General features: G+C 36.8%; 1 protein-coding gene across 10 annotated transcripts in view; it reads left to right on the top strand.

The window, feature by feature from the left end:
* The window catches only part of caskin1 (CASK interacting protein 1), a 130,813-nt gene that overhangs the window by 59,161 nt on the left and 54,461 nt on the right, over positions 1-17,191 (top strand). For all 10 annotated transcript variants that reach the window (XM_055005029.1, XM_055005033.1, XM_055005034.1 and 7 more), the window contains exon 2: positions 2,147-2,198. In XM_055005029.1, the coding sequence (XP_054861004.1) occupies positions 2,147-2,198 (52 nt within the window). The remainder of the gene's footprint in view (positions 1-2,146; positions 2,199-17,191) is intronic.

The following is a 17,191-nucleotide window of genomic DNA, read 5'->3' as shown; positions in this document are numbered from 1 at the left end:
CTGACCCGTTTTAAAGTTTGAAAATGTGGAAAAAAAAATGTTTCCACAGTGAAACTTCTCATGTCCACATTTTCAACATTTTTGGGAAATCTTTGAACATTTTCTGGTGGAAAAAAAGAAATGTTAAAAATGTTTCTTAAGAACATTCACATAAAAATAAACCAAAATCCAGCAAATTTCGCTGGATTTTGGTTGATTTTTTTGTGAATGTTCTTAAAGAAAATATTAGAAGTTTTACTGATATATCTGTAATCACTATAGATAGTTTTAGGATTTTTTTGGAAGATTTTTACTCATTTTTTGAAAATATTTACAAGAATTTTCTTGCCAAATTTGCAGGATTTTTTTATTATATATAAAGCGTTTAAGGGAAACTTAAGAAATTATTGGAATTTTCTTCCTGAATGTTTTGCAAATTTTCCCAAATTTGTGGAATGTTTTTGCTGATTTTTAGATTTTTTTCAGACAAATAAACAATATTTTTTGTGCCCATAAATGAGGACAACAGGAGGGTTAAAGGGAGGTGACGAAGTTTGTAAGAATCGCAGGACGTCACGACACAACAGATAATAGGTTGAGGCAAAGTGGATCCACTCTGCAGAAAAAGAACCAGGTGCAAGTTGGACTTTTCCTGTACCTAGTGAAACGCAGATGCTCTAAGTCACAAGGGTCTGTCAGAGACGTTATGACATAAACAGAGGATTTTTTTCCCTCTTTCGTCGGGCGTGTCCGTTTTCTTGTCACATAACAGAGCTACATAGAGACGGGGGTCAGAGTTGATGGTCGTCAGCCATGATGCTATGGGTTTAAAGGTTGCAGTTGGTGGCTGCTGAGCAGATGGAGAAGACTCAACAAAGACTGGAGTGTGTGTGTGTGTGTTTGTGTGTGTGCGTGTGTGTGTGTGTGTGTGTGTGTGTGTGTGTGTGTGTGTCATTTGATTTTAGGAAGAAATCAGTCATTGTACAGAGCTTATCACTGAATCCCAAAAAAAAGGGAAAAAAAAAGGCTGCTCTCTTTGAACTCTCCTTGCTTTTATCACAACTTCAGTGCACTTTAGTATTAATGCGTGTTAGTGGATATCTATCGGGATCTATGGCGCACTCACAACGCACAGGATGTAGATCTGGCCTTTGAAAGCTCTTGTGTTTGTGTGCGAGAGAGAGAGAGAGAGAGAGAGTATGAGTGAATCCTGCATTTAGCAGCCAGAAATAGCCTCTTAGGAAATCAATGCTCCTCTCCCAGTGGCGCTGGGAGCCGTCTCCTCGACAATAGAGGGACTGTCCTGTTTCCTGCACCCTAGAGGGAGAGTGTGTGTGTGTGTGTTTATGTGTGTGTGTGTGGATAGAGGGGTTTAGTGAGAGAAAGAGCAGAAAGGGAGAATGCAGCCTCATCTTCGCTGTGCCTCAGTTCTGCATCATCAGCTAACAGGAGACATAAAAACAAAGGGCAAAAAATGAAAAATAATGAGGGTGAAAGCAGCAGAATGTCGTGTTTGTGTGTGTTGTTTCAACTCAGTATGAACTGCTTGACCTGAATCAAACTTTATAGCTTCCTTTCTTTTTTACTAAGTCACTCCACAAGCTATATAAGCACGTGTTACTGTATATTTGTGTGTGCGTAGATTGTTAATTAGCTGTATCATATCAAGAGAGAGGTGATCAACATCATCTGTGACATTAGTCTGTCGGTGAGCCGGTCACCAGGTACCAGAGAACATCTGTGATGTTTTTATGTTATTTCTATTTGTACATCTTTATTGTTGAGTTTGGTTCATATTACCTCATTCTTGCGTAACCACACACAGCAGTGATCGTGCTCTGAATGACGTTAACGCTCAGAATGACAGATACATACTTTCACCGGAGCCGGAATCGAGGAAATGACATTCTTTTGTGCAAACACAGGGTGAGATGTGATGACGATATGACTCATAGTGAATGGCATATTTGCTTTCATTTAGAAGAAATGGTTGAAGAAAAAGTCAAAAATGTTGTGTTTTTTCTTGACTTGCAGATGGAATAAAGAGTACCTGTCCCCCATAGTACAATAATGTTGTAAAATTAAATATAAAAAGGCAGCAGTCGGCTTTTACTGTCATTTACTGGCTCCTAAAATCAACTGGTGTGTCCTTCCATTTGTGTTTCAGAACTCCTCGGTTCTGCAAAGAAAGTGAATGTCAACTTCCAGGATACAGATGGGTGAGTTATCCTCCTTTTCCTTCCACTTTTGTTCATTCATATTCCCAGCCTCGCTTTCTCCAACCTTGTTGCCATCCTCACTCTCCTGCTTTAAAGCATCCATCTCTCCATTCATATAAAAGCTGTATTATCATGGCGGTTTGACTTCTATCTCCACATTATTAAAAGCCAGAGGATTACCCTACATACCACTCAGCAGAAGCATGAACTAATATGGCGTGTTTATTTCTGCGTGTGTGTGTGACATTTTGAGAGTATTAATGGCATGATTTCATGATATTATAGGTGTTACATATGCGTCTTCTGACCTCTTTGCTGGCGTTTTATCATTAAAACCCTCGCGTGTGCTCAGCATTTGGCTACGTGCCTTTTGTGAGCTCCTGTTCGTGAGATGCTGCTTAAAACACACAGAAAACAATAAACAAAGCATCAAATGGAGAACTGTGGCCCGCATCCATGCAATCTGGTTTCATTATGTAACAGAGAACATTCAGAGAGACCGGCTGCATTTACTGTATTTTTACTTTTTGACTAAAGGATGAGCAGAAACAAAGCAGGTTCACAATGTAAAATAATGCAGTTTGCTATATGCAGTTGATCCCATGGTGAGAATTCACAGTTCTGGCAACTAAAACAGACAGAAAAAGAAGAAAAAACAGACAACAAATATATCCCTTTAAGATCTAACCCATTAAATACGTCAAAATATATCTAATACTACCATAAATGAAAGTATCTGCAGTCTTAAAGTGGCTAACTACCATATTTTTGCTTTAATTTATCATTATGAAATAAGTGTTGATTACTCAGTGTAATCACTACAATGGGGTGTTAAACATGCGGCCCGTGGGCCAAAACCAGCCCTCCAGAGGGTCCAATTCGCCCTGTGGGACGACTTTGTAAAGTGTAAAAATTACAGAGAAGACATTAACTGCAGATTGTAAATTTGTAAAACAATGAATTTAAAATAATTTCTAGATCATGACAAGTTGTTTTGATCAGAAAGTAAAATACTAGATCGCTCATTGTTCTTCTGTCGTTTTGTGTCTCATTTATGTAGACCAGACTCTTCTTATTTCAGTTTGACACAGACAGTTGTGTACTTTGTAATATAATTGTAATATAACTGTTGGGTTTTTGGTCTGCTTTCTGATGAAGGACCTTCTTTCTCTGTTACTCAGTTTGGCTGGAAGGTCAACTAGTGGTTTCAAACTTCTCCTATTTCACAGTTATTGAGACTACTGTGCCCCTGGGAACTCTCAAAGCTTTAAACTGTTTTATTTTCTCAACAAGATCCATGCCTCGCCACAGTTTTATTGCAGAGATCTATAGAGAGTTCCTTGGTTTTTGTCCTGACATGATGAGATTTTTGAGATATTTGCAAACCTTTCTAACAGACCTTCCACTTTTGGGGTTATTATGGGTTACTGGGTGTAAATTGGTTGGAGAAAAATGGCAGTTTTACCCATTTAAAATAAAATTTACAGCACTATAAAAGTGAATACTTCCTGGTGTGACGGTACAGTCTGTCTTTAAACTGATGACACTGACACTCTTTTCCATTCATGTACTTTCAATAGCCAATGATGACAAAGTGGTAAAGAATGCCAATGTACCAATGCCAAAGGAGTTAGAATACTTTCTAAAGCAACAGTATAATAACCTCTGTAATCTCTTTTTGTTGAATTTATTTCCTGAAAACACCTCAGACTTGGAGATATTGAAGGAATGTTTTTTATGGCAGCCATGTTTCCCAATATATAAGGTCCTAGACAACTGAATATACACAACTTAATGACATTCTCAATTCCGTTTTTCTGCTGCATTATATTTCTTTGTGAACAATTACTAATACATTTCAAATTAACATATCTTTGCCATTTATTTTAATAATTTACTGTTGCTCCTCTTCAGCCAACCAATCACATATTAGATAGAACTTGTCACCATGGTAACACAGCTTACGTGTTACATGTTGTGAAAGGGTCGCATTTTAACCCAAACTGTGATTAGCAGGTTAATGCCTGAACTTAACCAACCTTCCATTGTGAGTGTTGACCAAAACGTGATATTTATCTAAACTTAACTGCATCATTTTGGTGTCTAAAACTCACCAAAGTGAAATCCAAAAGCAGCCCTGATCTCTTGGGTGAAAGTCCTTCAAGCTAAAACCTTTTCTTATTACGTACCAGTTTCATTATTCAGTTATTTTTCTTTCACAACATGAAAGAGAATGCACTTTAACTGTGTAGAAACATTATTTTTAGGAGGCAGGATAAGGTTTGCTGTACAGCTTGTAAAGAAACCCTTGAGGCAAAACTTGCAGTGACATAACATTGACGTTGATAATGACATTGATATAATAAAAGTATCATAAAATAGAACTAATGAGTGCATCGTAAATCATATCACTCAACATATATAGCAGTATAAAACCCCAGCAATTGGCATATCCATGGATTTTTTATGATTCTATCTGTCTATTTCTTTTCAAATCAGGACATGTTAAGGATATTTTAATAGAAATTGAAAGAGGTTTTCACTTGCAACTGATTTTAGACCCTTTGTTGGCTTATACTTCTGTCTCTTCTACCCTCAAAGTACAAATTGTAAATTCCTTTACAAAGCATTAATGTTTGCATTTCTACCACATCTGAGCAGTCAGCGTTGGGTTAAAAAGCAACAATGTAATCTAAGAAAACAACACTACAGCATCATCATGTCATCCTGTGTATGAGATAATAAATAAATGAAAGAAAAGACAGGCTGAGAACTCCTCAGTGTTTGATTCTTATTGGTTCTTCAGAATACAGCAGCCATGAAACTACCAGCAAATCAACTTTTATTTCTCTTGGTGACTCACTTTGTTGTCTCATCATTGCTGCCTCTGCCGCTCTACTCAGCAGACCAATAAAATCTCTAAAGTTCCTGAACCATCAGACAGTCCTAGCTCAGAGAATGAGCGTTCAGATTCTAAATGTAGTTCCTGGTTCCTCTGGTTGAAACTGAGTGTCTCCATTCATTCTTTTCTCCAGCTGACACATTTCAAGTATAATTTAAAGCTGCTTTGCTGCCATCGTTTGCAATTTACAAGCGTAATGCAGCTCATATATGATTGATGTTGTAATAAATCCTTTGTCTGGCTGCGCTTTACTCATTTTAATTAATGTATACAGCACACTGCCCTGAATAGTGCTTATTAGTGAAATTAATTAGCCTGCATTATGGGCAACTAAAAGAATGAGATCTGCGTCTATGAAAACAAAATGTATATCAAATTTAATGCATTATTGTTAATTCTTAAACAGTCTTCATTCTCCAGCTTCTTGAGGTCATCTACTGGAGCTTCTCCAACATATGCTGAGAGCTTGTTGGCTGCTTTTCCCTCATTCTATGGTCCAAATCATCTCAAACCATCTCAGTTGGGTTTACATGATTGCAGAGGTCAACATGAAGGCTTGATTCTCACAGTTTTGACCCAGTGGTTCATTCTGAGATGCTGCTTGAACTCTGGGAATCATTGATGGTCCTCATGTGATTGAGTTTCATCACAGCTTTGGATATTTTTGTGACTAAGCACGAAGGATCTAATGAATGTTGTGGACGGATGGTTCTTACCTTAGTGTGAATTACTACGGTAGCTGAATAGGGCTGTTTGCTGTATACCAGCACGATTTCAACACCACATAACTGGGGTCTGTTCCAGAAAAGGAGTTTAGTGAAAAGTTTGAGTATGTTAACATAGAGATGAGGGTTTTCTGTTCCAGAGAAAGTGGTACCTTAAAGACCCCCTGTTTTTTGTACTTTGGTAATATGTTCATGTGGTGTTTTTCCACTAGCATTAGCAGTAATACCAGATCATCTAGGAGCCTGTTATGTTTAATGTGTTGGATACATTTCTCATTTATTCTTTGTTTGAAGACCCCTTTGTTTGAAGTAACTCTGTTCAGCTGTTCTAGAAGTTAAAGCTCCGAGTTTGTCATCTTGGGATTGGTCAACTCAAAGTTCAGGTTTAGAATTTGTTAGACATGTTTTCTGGAATAGACCTGCGATGGTCTCAATCCCCTTACGAAGGCAAGAAGTTCCATCCGTTAGCTTCTGACCATGCTGACCTCTTAACTGAAGACCACAACACATGACAACCTCATTAATCTGCTTAGAAAATTCTCTTTTCTAAGTAGAAGGTGGCTACTTTGAGTAATTCAAAATAAGAAACATATTTTCCATTATTTCTCCAACCTTTATGAGTTATTTAATGGTTTTGTTGTCTCTTCTTTAGCTCTATAATATGGAAAATAGTAAAAAATGAGCAAAAAATCTTGAATCTGTAGGTGTCTCAAAGTTTTTTTTACTGCTACTAAATGTTCGAATGGTTTATTTTGGAGGGATCTGGTTCATTCCTGCAGTGGAGGAGAATCTGTGCCAGAGAGCTCCAGATCTTCCTGGTGGCCGTCACTTTTTCCATCAATCTGGCCGCCGCAGCATCTCTTCATCCATGATACATGATTGTCTGCGCAGTGCAGCAGGAAACAACATGAGATAGAAATGCAAATTCCTCGCAGTGTGAGTCATGCCAGCATCGGCCCTCACAAGAATAATCTGAACGGGGCCTTCAAACTGTGCTGAATAAAGTTGTATCTGTAAAGATAAAGATTAAATGTAATCCTCGTAGAGCGGCGCTTCCACTCTAAGTGAAACTGAACAGTGTAATGTAATTAGTGTGTTTACTGTTATTGCCTCTTTGCTCCCTAATTCCTCCCACAGTATTAAGCGCTCAATGTTGGCTGGTGTGTTTATCTGCTGCACAAATAAGTCATGAATATTGTTTTTGATACAAATGCATGGCTCAAGTTAAACGTTAGTGTATAATGAGCATATGCGGTTAATGACCGCACCACCGGATTCATTTTAGATTCATTTACACTTCTTGGCAGTCGCTTGGAGACTCATAATGAACTCACTCTGCAGAAAAAAAACCCTCCTAATTGGCAGCTTTCATTGTCAGAGATTTCTCGTCTGCTGTGTGTGTGTACACAAAATAAGTGGTGTCAATCGGCTGGTGTTGCACCGTGATTAAAAACAGCAGGAACGCTGGTCAGTAGTTTTGTGTTATTAGGATAATTAGAAAACAGAGAGAGCGTTGATGGAGACAGAAAAGGAACAAACGGAGAGGGAAGGTTTGTCGCACGGACACGTTAGGACGGTTTATTTCACAAGAGAGCCGAGTTGTGACAACAACAAAGCACTTAGAGCATATCGAGGATTTATAAAACCCGACGAGGAGATCCCCGCTGAGACTCCAGAGTGCATTTACAAGAGAGTTTTGTATGCACTGCTGGTGGATGGAAGTGTGTTTGTGCCAGCAGGAAGAAAAGACTTAAAAAATATGCCAGAAGAAAGAAACCTTTACACTTAAACGACGTACAGAACATACTGTATGGTGCTGTGCAAAGGTTTTAAGGTTTAAAAGTGACGATTCTTTCAAAATAACGCCATGAATAGTTTTTATTCGTTAATTAACTTCATATGAAGTCTAAACAGACTGCCTCAGTGTCTTCTGTCTCTACATGTGATCCCAGATTTACACCATGATGCTGAGATCAGAGCTCTTGGAGGGCTGGCCGTCTGTTGCAGGACTCCTTGTTCTGGCTGAAGATAGTTCTGTATCCTCAGGCTGAGTGTAACTGGGATTATTCTTGATGCTGCAGAATGAATTCAGAACCAGTCAGACGCCTTCATGATGCTACCGGGTGATAAATAAGAATCTAAACATCTTTGTAGCATATTACTAAAGGTGCTCAGATACATTGTTATTGGTCGATATTTGCTCTAAATAGATTGACTGGTGTTCTCTAGGCCTAGTCTGATAAAGACAATAACTTCAGAATTTGCTAGGTGTGTTCCAAGGAAATCACTTGTGGAGGAAAGCAACTAAAATATTTTAACAATATGAACTTGATCAGACATTTGCCGAAGTACAAAGCTAGCGTGCTCTAAGACCAGTGTTGTACTTCCTGTGTCCATGAGTCGGTGAGGATTTAATAGAGTCTGCAGACATCTAAGGATTCCTCCATAGATGTCTGCATGCAGCCCAAAATTTGTGTTCATGCAGCGACTACATCACAAAGACAGTAGTGCACATGTTTGGAATATGTAGATTTACTACTTTGCATGTATGAACGTAGTAGTTTACAAAAGTAGAATAACAAAAACTATCCAAAAAATGTCTGCAAGAGGGTATCATCTTAAGAACTCAATCACCACTGAATATGCTGTCAGTATTGTTTTGTTTGTTGTTGTGTTTTTTGTTTTTTTACTGTGCAATTTTCATCGGTTATGTGACAATCGGCATTGGTTTGTCTGTCCGTCTGTCTGTCTGTCTGTGTGCAACATTACTCAAAAACGAATTAACAGATTTGGATGAAATTTTCGTGGAAGGTCAGAAATGACACAAGGACCAAGTGATTAGATTTTGTCAGTGATGCGGCTTATAGTCTGGATCCACGGATTTGTTAAAGATTTCTGTGCCATTGCGAGAGAGTGGCACAGCATCACTGTAACTATGACAACAAGTGAACACTACGTCACCTGCCTGCTGACGTTCACATGATTGCGATCCTACTACAAATCGACCGCTGCGCACATACTGGGACGTATCCATCGGAAATGATACAAGGAACAATTGATTAAATTGTGGGGGTGTTTCTGAGTCCCATCAATTCCTGCCGCCAGCTACATATTTAGGTCATGCGTACATAACATACACATGCATAACGCATCCCTCTGCCCAGCAGAACGTCAATTTTATCAAAGATTTCTTTTGTCTGAATGATACAATGACTGAGCAGCCTTGACGGAGTACTGCACTCTCTGAGTGATTTTCTTGTTTATTTATGCTGAGGACAGATTGGCTTTTTTTGTCTGCAGTCTTTTTGTTGCAGGTTTCAAGGTCTAATTTTGGATCCTATTGATTAAAACCCTGTGTTTTCTGTCTACTGGAATGTAGTATTGTTGCCTCAGTATAATTTATTGTTCTAACTGGGTGTGTTGTGCATGTTTAGCTTTTATTCTCATTTAAAAATCATTTTACAGGAAAGCTGTGTTTGTTAAACTGTAAGCAGTTCCTCATAGCTAAGTCTAATAATAGCTTTCTATTACCAGGAGTTGACTTAGTTTAGTTTAATGGCTGTAGTTTAAGAGAGAGACTGGAATATGTTGGACTTGCTGTCTTCCTACAATATCGTTTAGAATAGGTAAATATGTAATGCTAAATGACAAATAGATGATTGGTTATTAGTATGGGCCAATACTGTGCACTTTTAATTTTTATCAGCCATATTAACAATCTAGACCATTGAACGGTTAAAGTGTGAGTCTCACTTTCAGCCCTTTTCCCCTTAAGTAGCTTTAAATTTGTTCAACTCATTGTATTCTTCACTGTCTAATAGTATCATTATGTTCAATAAAAGACAGAATGCCAGCACTCAGTAATAAATAAATAGTCTAATTATGGTGGCTATTAATTAGTGAGCATCTTTTATCATCTGCACCAGATACATTTTTTAACATTTGGAGTTAAGCACGCTGCCTCTCTTTACAATATTAATATCAGACTTTTCTGAATCTTCATTAAATCTACATGATTAAGTCGAGAGAAATCCTTCAACACAAGCTGCTTATGAATCTTTTTCCTCATTTGATCTAGTTGCCTCATATGTTTGCACTTTTAGCACACTGACTTTTTAGATTCAGACCCAAGATTGAGTGTTTTTTATGAACACAACCTCAATTGGAAATACTCTAGATGTTGTGTGCATCATTTACACAATTCTAACCAACATGAAGACCAACCTTTTGATCTGCACTAGAATTTAAAACCTTTTGTTTTGTGGGTTTGTGGACGCAAAACATACTTTTGTAATGATCCGACCCCCTGGTTGGACACTGGTTGTTAGCAGTGGAAAAGTGTATTTATTTAAATACTAGATAATTTTGAGTTGCTTGTACTTTTTTGTACTACACTACATTTGTTTGATTACTTTAATCACTAGTTACTTTACAGATTTAGCTGAATAGTCCAACTTATAATCAACAAAGTAAATATGTTGTAGTGTGATAGATTAAGATAAAACAATCTTTACAAGCTACCCAGCAGATAAACTATATAAAGTAGTAGAACTGCCTTCAGCAGCTGCAAGATTCAAGTGATGAACACATCAATGCATCAATAATAAGACAGTCTGCATCATGAGTACTTTCTCGTTTGGTACTTTTAGTATATTTTAATGCAAATATTTGTGTACTTTTATTTATGTAGCATTTTTTATTTGTATTTCTACTTGTTTCAGTATCAGTTTACCTCAGTTGGGGAACAAGGAGAATATTATTTATATTTATTTATTTATTATATATTATTATATTTATAATATTTAGAAGAATCTTTCTCTAAAATGCCATGTGGTGTTTGGTTGTAAGTGGCCATGTTGATTTTAGGCCTGAAAACAGCAAAAATGTCAACTCTGTTAAAAAAAAAGTCCTGCAATTATATATTGACCCACACATTCATCCTCATTTTAAAAAAATATAACCAAAGATCAGTTTCCAGCACATGATCAGTCTTATTAAACAAAAACAAAGAAAAAACAACCATAGAAACTGTCTGCTAACATGACAGGCCCTTAGATAACCTGGACTCAGATGTGTGTGCTGCTGTGTGTGCGTTTCATTCAGTGGACACACACGTTTTCTGTACAGGCAGAGTGACAGACACTGATTAGCAAACAACAGAGACACACCACGGTGTGATATACGAGCCGGGAGCTGACAGGTTTACATGTGGCTCGTCATAGAAGCGTCTCGTCTAAACTGCACAGCAGCAAATGGGAGAGAACAGTGATAAGACAGACTGTTCCTTTCTTCTTCCCTCCCTCTGTCCAGGATGTGATTGTTGGAGCGGTGTGCTTTTTGGAAAGCCTTGCAGGCATAAGAAATCTCTCATTACTGAAAATAGGTCAAAGCCTGTGTGTCTATGTATGGAGGGTTGTGTACTGTATGTGTGTTTGACAGGTGAAAAAGACCAGTGTGAAGCTGCAGCAAAACTGCATGAAATGATGGTGTGTGTGTGTGTGAGTGCGTGTTGAACAGGGGGAAGGGTTGGTGAAGTGAGTTTTATATATAAATATACAAATCCAGGGACAGAGGGAAGGAAAGGAGGAGTGACGTGCAGACTTTGAGAGGATCATAAGAGAGACTGAGATAAATAAACACAGGCAGCTGGTGAGAGGAACTGAAAAAGTGAGATATAGAAGTGAGTTTGGTGTCTGAAATGGATATAGAGCGTCGAAGATGTGGATTGAGGAGCAGCAGTGTCTGGATGATTCTGTTTTACTGCGGCCTGTGTTGTATTTGTAGTTACTCAGCTACTGGTGTTTTAAAGAAGTACTTCAGCAGGATTTAAATGCATGTTAAATAAAGAGCTACACTGTAAAAAAAAAAATACTGAAAAAACAGCCAAATTCTAACACTAATGTACTGTTTTTATTTTAAATGTGAATTTTACAAAAATTTCAATAAAAAAATATTGAGAATTTATTGTGCAGCCAACGTTAACAGATCACTTCCCCCTTTAGGGTGGGTCTTCCTGTGTCATTAATCTCCCTCAGAATGAGTTTCTAGTTGGAGAATGTATGTTTGCTCCAGGATTACAACTTGCCACGGTGTATTGTAGGGTAGATTTACAGTGTTTGAGCAGGGGTGTAGGTGAGCTGGTGTGCTCGAGGTGGAAGTGCATGGAGAGAATGGCACAGGTTGTGAAGGTTTACACATTGTAGAGGCGGAATTATTTTCATGCAAATAAAAAATCTAAATTTGTATTTTTGATACCCAGAGATGGATTTTTAGGGGTTAAATCAATGACCTGTCAACAAATGTGAAACAATTCTACAAATTTAAGTATGGAAAGAGTAAACCTAATTCATGGGGCATCCGTCACTTGAAATCATTTGAAATCGCGGTGCCTGGAAATGTGCAAATACTGTATTTATTAAATTTTGATATTTATAAACCTTTAAAAAAACGCCATAGTATACTATGTCGAAAAATGTCATTTTTCAACATGTTGTGAAAACATGCCATATGATGAAATAATGTAAAGCAGGCTGCGAAAAACATTCCAGAAAGGTTTTCTTTGAAAAAAAAATCATCATGAATTTTGGCGCAAAAAAATTCGATTTTTCAAACATGTTGTAAAAACGTGCCATATGATGAAATAATGTAAAGGAGGCCGTGAAAAACACTCCAGAAAGGTTTTCTTTGAAAAAAAAGTCATCATGAATTTTGGCGCAAAAAAACGCCTTACTATATTATGTCGAAAAAAAATGAGATTTTTCGAACATGTAAAAACGTGCCATATGATGAAATAATTTAAAGGACAGCGTGAAAAACACTCCAGGAAGGTTTTCTTTTTTAAAAAAATCATCATGAATTTTGGCGCCAAAAAAACGCCTTACTATACTATGTCGAAAAAAAATGAGATTTTTCGAACATGTTATAAAAACGTGCCGTATGTTGAAATAATGTAAAGGAGAGCGTGAAAAACACTCCAGGAAGGTTTTCTCTGCAAAAAAAATCATCATGAATTTTGGCGACAAAAAACGCCTTACTATGTCGAAAAAAAATGCCATTTTTCGAACATGTTGTAAAAATGTGCCGTATGTTGAAATAATGTAAAGGAGAGCGTGAAAAACACTCCAGGAAGGTTTTCTGTGCAAAAAAAATCATCATGAATTTTGGCGCCAAAAAAACGCCTTACTATACTATGTCGAAAAAAAATGCCATTTTTCGAACATGTTGTAAAAACGTGCCGTATGATGAAATAATGTAAAGGAGAGTGTGTAAAACACTCCAGAATGGTTTTCTGTGCAAAAAAATCATCATGAATTTTGGCGCCAAAAAAACGCCTTACTATACTATGTCGAAAAAAAATGAGATTTTTTGAACATGTTGTAGAAATGTGCCGTATGTTGAAATAATGTAAAGGAGAGCGTGAAAAACACTCCAGGAAGGTTTTCTGTGCAAAAAAAATCATCATGAATTTTGGCGCCAAAAAAACGCCTTACTATACTATGTCGAAAAAAAATGCCATTTTTCGAACATGTTGTAAAAACGTGCCGTATGTTGAAATAATGTAAAGGAGAGCGTGAAAAACACTCCAGGAAGGTTTTCTGTGCAAAAAAAATCATCATGAATTTTGGCGCCAAAAAAAACGCCTTACTATACTATGTCGAAAAAAAATGCCATTTTTCGAACATGTTGTAAAAACGTGCCGTATGTTGAAATAATGTAAAGGAGAGCGTGAAAAACACTCCAGGAAGGTTTTCTGTGCAAAAAAAATCATCATGAATTTTGGCGCCAAAAAAACGCCTTACTATACTATGTCGAAAAAAAATGAGATTTTTCGAACATGTTGTAAAAACGTGCCGTATGTTGAAATAATGTAAAGGAGAGCGTGAAAAACACTCCAGGAAGGTTTTCTGTGCAAAAAAAATCATCATGAATTTTGGCGCCAAAAAAACGCCTTACTATACTATGTCGAAAAAAAATGCCATTTTTCGAACATGTTGTAAAAACGTGCCGTATGTTGAAATAATGTAAAGGAGAGCGTGAAAAACACTCCAGAACGGTTTTCTGTGCAAAAAAAATCATCATGAATTTTGGCGCCAAAAAAACGCCTTACTATACTATGTCGAAAAAAAATGAGATTTTTCGAACATGTTGTAGAAATGTGCCGTATGTTGAAATAATGTAAAGGAGAGCGTGAAAAACACTCCAGGAAGGTTTTCTGTGCAAAAAAAATCGTCATGAATTTTGGCGCCAAAAAAATGCCTTACTATACTATGTCGAAAAAAAATGCCATTTTTCGAACATGTTGTAAAAACGTGCCGTATGTTGAAATAATGTAAAGGAGAGCGTGAAAAACACTCCAGAACGGTTTTCTGTGCAAAAAAAATCATCATGAATTTTGGCGCCAAAAAAACGCCTTACTATACTATGTCGAAAAAAAATGCCATTTTTCCAACATGTTGTAAAAACGTGCCGTATGTTGAAATAATGTAAAGGAGAGCGTGAAAAACACTCCAGGAAGGTTTTCTGTGCAAAAAAAATCATCATGAATTTTGGCGCCAAAAAAACGCCTTACTATACTATGTCGAAAAAAAATGCCATTTTTCGAACATGTTGTAAAAACGTGCCGTATGTTGAAATAATGTAAAGGAGAGCGTGAAAAACACTCCAGGAAGGTTTTCTGTGCAAAAAAAATCATCATGAATTTTGGCGCCAAAAAAACGCCTTACTATACTATGTCGAAAAAAAATGCCATTTTTCGAACATGTTGTAAAAACGTGCCGTATGTTGAAATAATGTAAAGGAGAGCGTGAAAAACACTCCAGGAAGGTTTTCTGTGCAAAAAAAATCATCATGAATTTTGGCGCCAAAAAAACGCCTTACTATACTATGTCGAAAAAAAATGAGATTTTTCGAACATGTTGTAAAAACGTGCCGTATGTTGAAATAATGTAAAGGAGAGCGTGAAAAACACTCCAGGAAGGTTTTCTGTGCAAAAAAAATCATCATGAATTTTGGCGCCAAAAAAACGCCTTACTATACTATGTCGAAAAAAAATGCCATTTTTCGAACATGTTGTAAAAACGTGCCGTATGTTGAAATAATGTAAAGGAGAGCGTGAAAAACACTCCAGGAAGGTTTTCTGTGCAAAAAAAATCATCATGAATTTTGGCGCCAAAAAAACGCCTTACTATACTATGTCGAAAAAAAATGCCATTTTTCCAACATGTTGTAAAAACGTGCCGTATGTTGAAATAATGTAAAGGAGAGCGTGAAAAACACTCCAGGAAGGTTTTCTGTGCAAAAAAAATCATCATGAATTTTGGCGCCAAAAAAACGCCTTACTATACTATGTCGAAAAAAAATGAGATTTTTCGAACATGTTGTAAAAACGTGCCGTATGTTGAAATAATGTAAAGGAGAGCGTGAAAAACACTCCAGGAAGGTTTTCTGTGCAAAAAAAATCGTCATGAATTTTGGCGCCAAAAAAATGCCTTACTATACTATGTCGAAAAAAAATGCCATTTTTCGAACATGTTGTAAAAACGTGCCGTATGTTGAAATAATGTAAAGGAGAGCGTGAAAAACACTCCAGGAAGGTTTTCTGTGCAAAAAAAAATCATCATGAATTTTGGCGCCAAAAAAACGCCTTACTATACTATGTCGAAAAAAAATGAGATTTTTCGAACATGTTGTAAAAACGTGCCGTATGTTGAAATAATGTAAAGGAGAGCGTGAAAAACACTCCAGGAAGGTTTTCTGTGCAAAAAAAATCATCATGAATTTTGGCGCCAAAAAAACGCCTTACTATACTATGTCGAAAAAAAATGCCATTTTTCGAACATGTTGTAAAAACGTGCCGTATGTTGAAATAATGTAAAGGAGAGCGTGAAAAACACTCCAGGAAGGTTTTCTGTGCAAAAAAAATCATCATGAATTTTGGCGCCAAAAAAACGCCTTACTATACTATGTCGAAAAAAAAATGCCATTTTTCCAACATGTTGTAAAAACGTGCCGTATGTTGAAATAATGTAAAGGAGAGCGTGAAAAACACTCCAGGAAGGTTTTCTGTGCAAAAAAAATCATCATGAATTTTGGCGCCAAAAAAACGCCTTACTATACTATGTCGAAAAAAAATGCCATTTTTCGAACATGTTGTAAAAACGTGCCGTATGTTGAAATAATGTAAAGGAGAGCGTGAAAAACACTCCAGGAAGGTTTTCTGTGCAAAAAAAATCATCATGAATTTTGGCGCCAAAAAAACGCCTTACTATACTATGTCGAAAAAAAATGCCATTTTTCCGAACATGTTGTAAAAACGTGCCGTATGTTGAAATAATGTAAAGGAGAGCGTGAAAAACACTCCAGGAAGGTTTTCTGTGCAAAAAAAATCATCATGAATTTTGGCGCCAAAAAAACGCCTTACTATACTATGTCGAAAAAAAATGCCATTTTTCCAACATGTTGTAAAAACGTGCCGTATGTTGAAATAATGTAAAGGAGAGCGTGAAAAACACTCCAGGAAGGTTTTCTGTGCAAAAAAAATCATCATGAATTTTGGCGCCAAAAAAACGCCTTACTATACTATGTCGAAAAAAAATGAGATTTTTCGAACATGTTGTAAAAACGTGCCGTATGTTGAAATAATGTAAAGGAGAGCGTGAAAAACACTCCAGGAAGGTTTTCTGTGCAAAAAAAATCATCATGAATTTTGGCGCCAAAAAAACGCCTTACTATACTATGTCGAAAAAAAATGCCATTTTTCGAACATGTTGTAAAAACGTGCCGTATGTTGAAATAATGTAAAGGAGAGCGTGAAAAACACTCCAGGAAGGTTTTCTGTGCAAAAAAAATCATCATGAATTTTGGCGCCAAAAAAACGCCTTACTATACTATGTCGAAAAAAAATGCCATTTTTCGAACATGTTGTAAAAACGTGCCGTATGTTGAAATAATGTAAAGGAGAGCGTGAAAAACACTCCAGGAAGGTTTTCTGTGCAAAAAAAATCATCATGAATTTTGGCGCCAAAAAAACGCCTTACTATACTATGTCGAAAAAAAATGCCATTTTTCGAACATGTTGTAAAAACGTGCCGTATGTTGAAATAATGTAAAGGAGAGCGTGAAAAACACTCCAGGAAGGTTTTCTGTGCAAAAAAAATCATCATGAATTTTGGCGCCAAAAAAACGCCTTACTATACTATGTCGAAAAAAAATGCCATTTTTCGAACATGTTGTAAAAACGTGCCGTATGTTGAAATAATGTAAAGGAGAGCGTGAAAAACACTCCAGGAAGGTTTTCTGTGCAAAAAAAATCATCATGAATTTTGGCGCCAAAAAAACGCCTTACTATACTATGTCGAAAAAAAATG

The sequence above is a fragment of the Amphiprion ocellaris genome, chromosome 19 (assembly GCF_022539595.1).
Source record: "Amphiprion ocellaris isolate individual 3 ecotype Okinawa chromosome 19, ASM2253959v1, whole genome shotgun sequence".
In the NCBI taxonomy this organism is placed as follows: domain Eukaryota; kingdom Metazoa; phylum Chordata; class Actinopteri; family Pomacentridae; genus Amphiprion; species Amphiprion ocellaris.
This window is presented reverse-complemented; position numbering and strand designations above follow the sequence as displayed.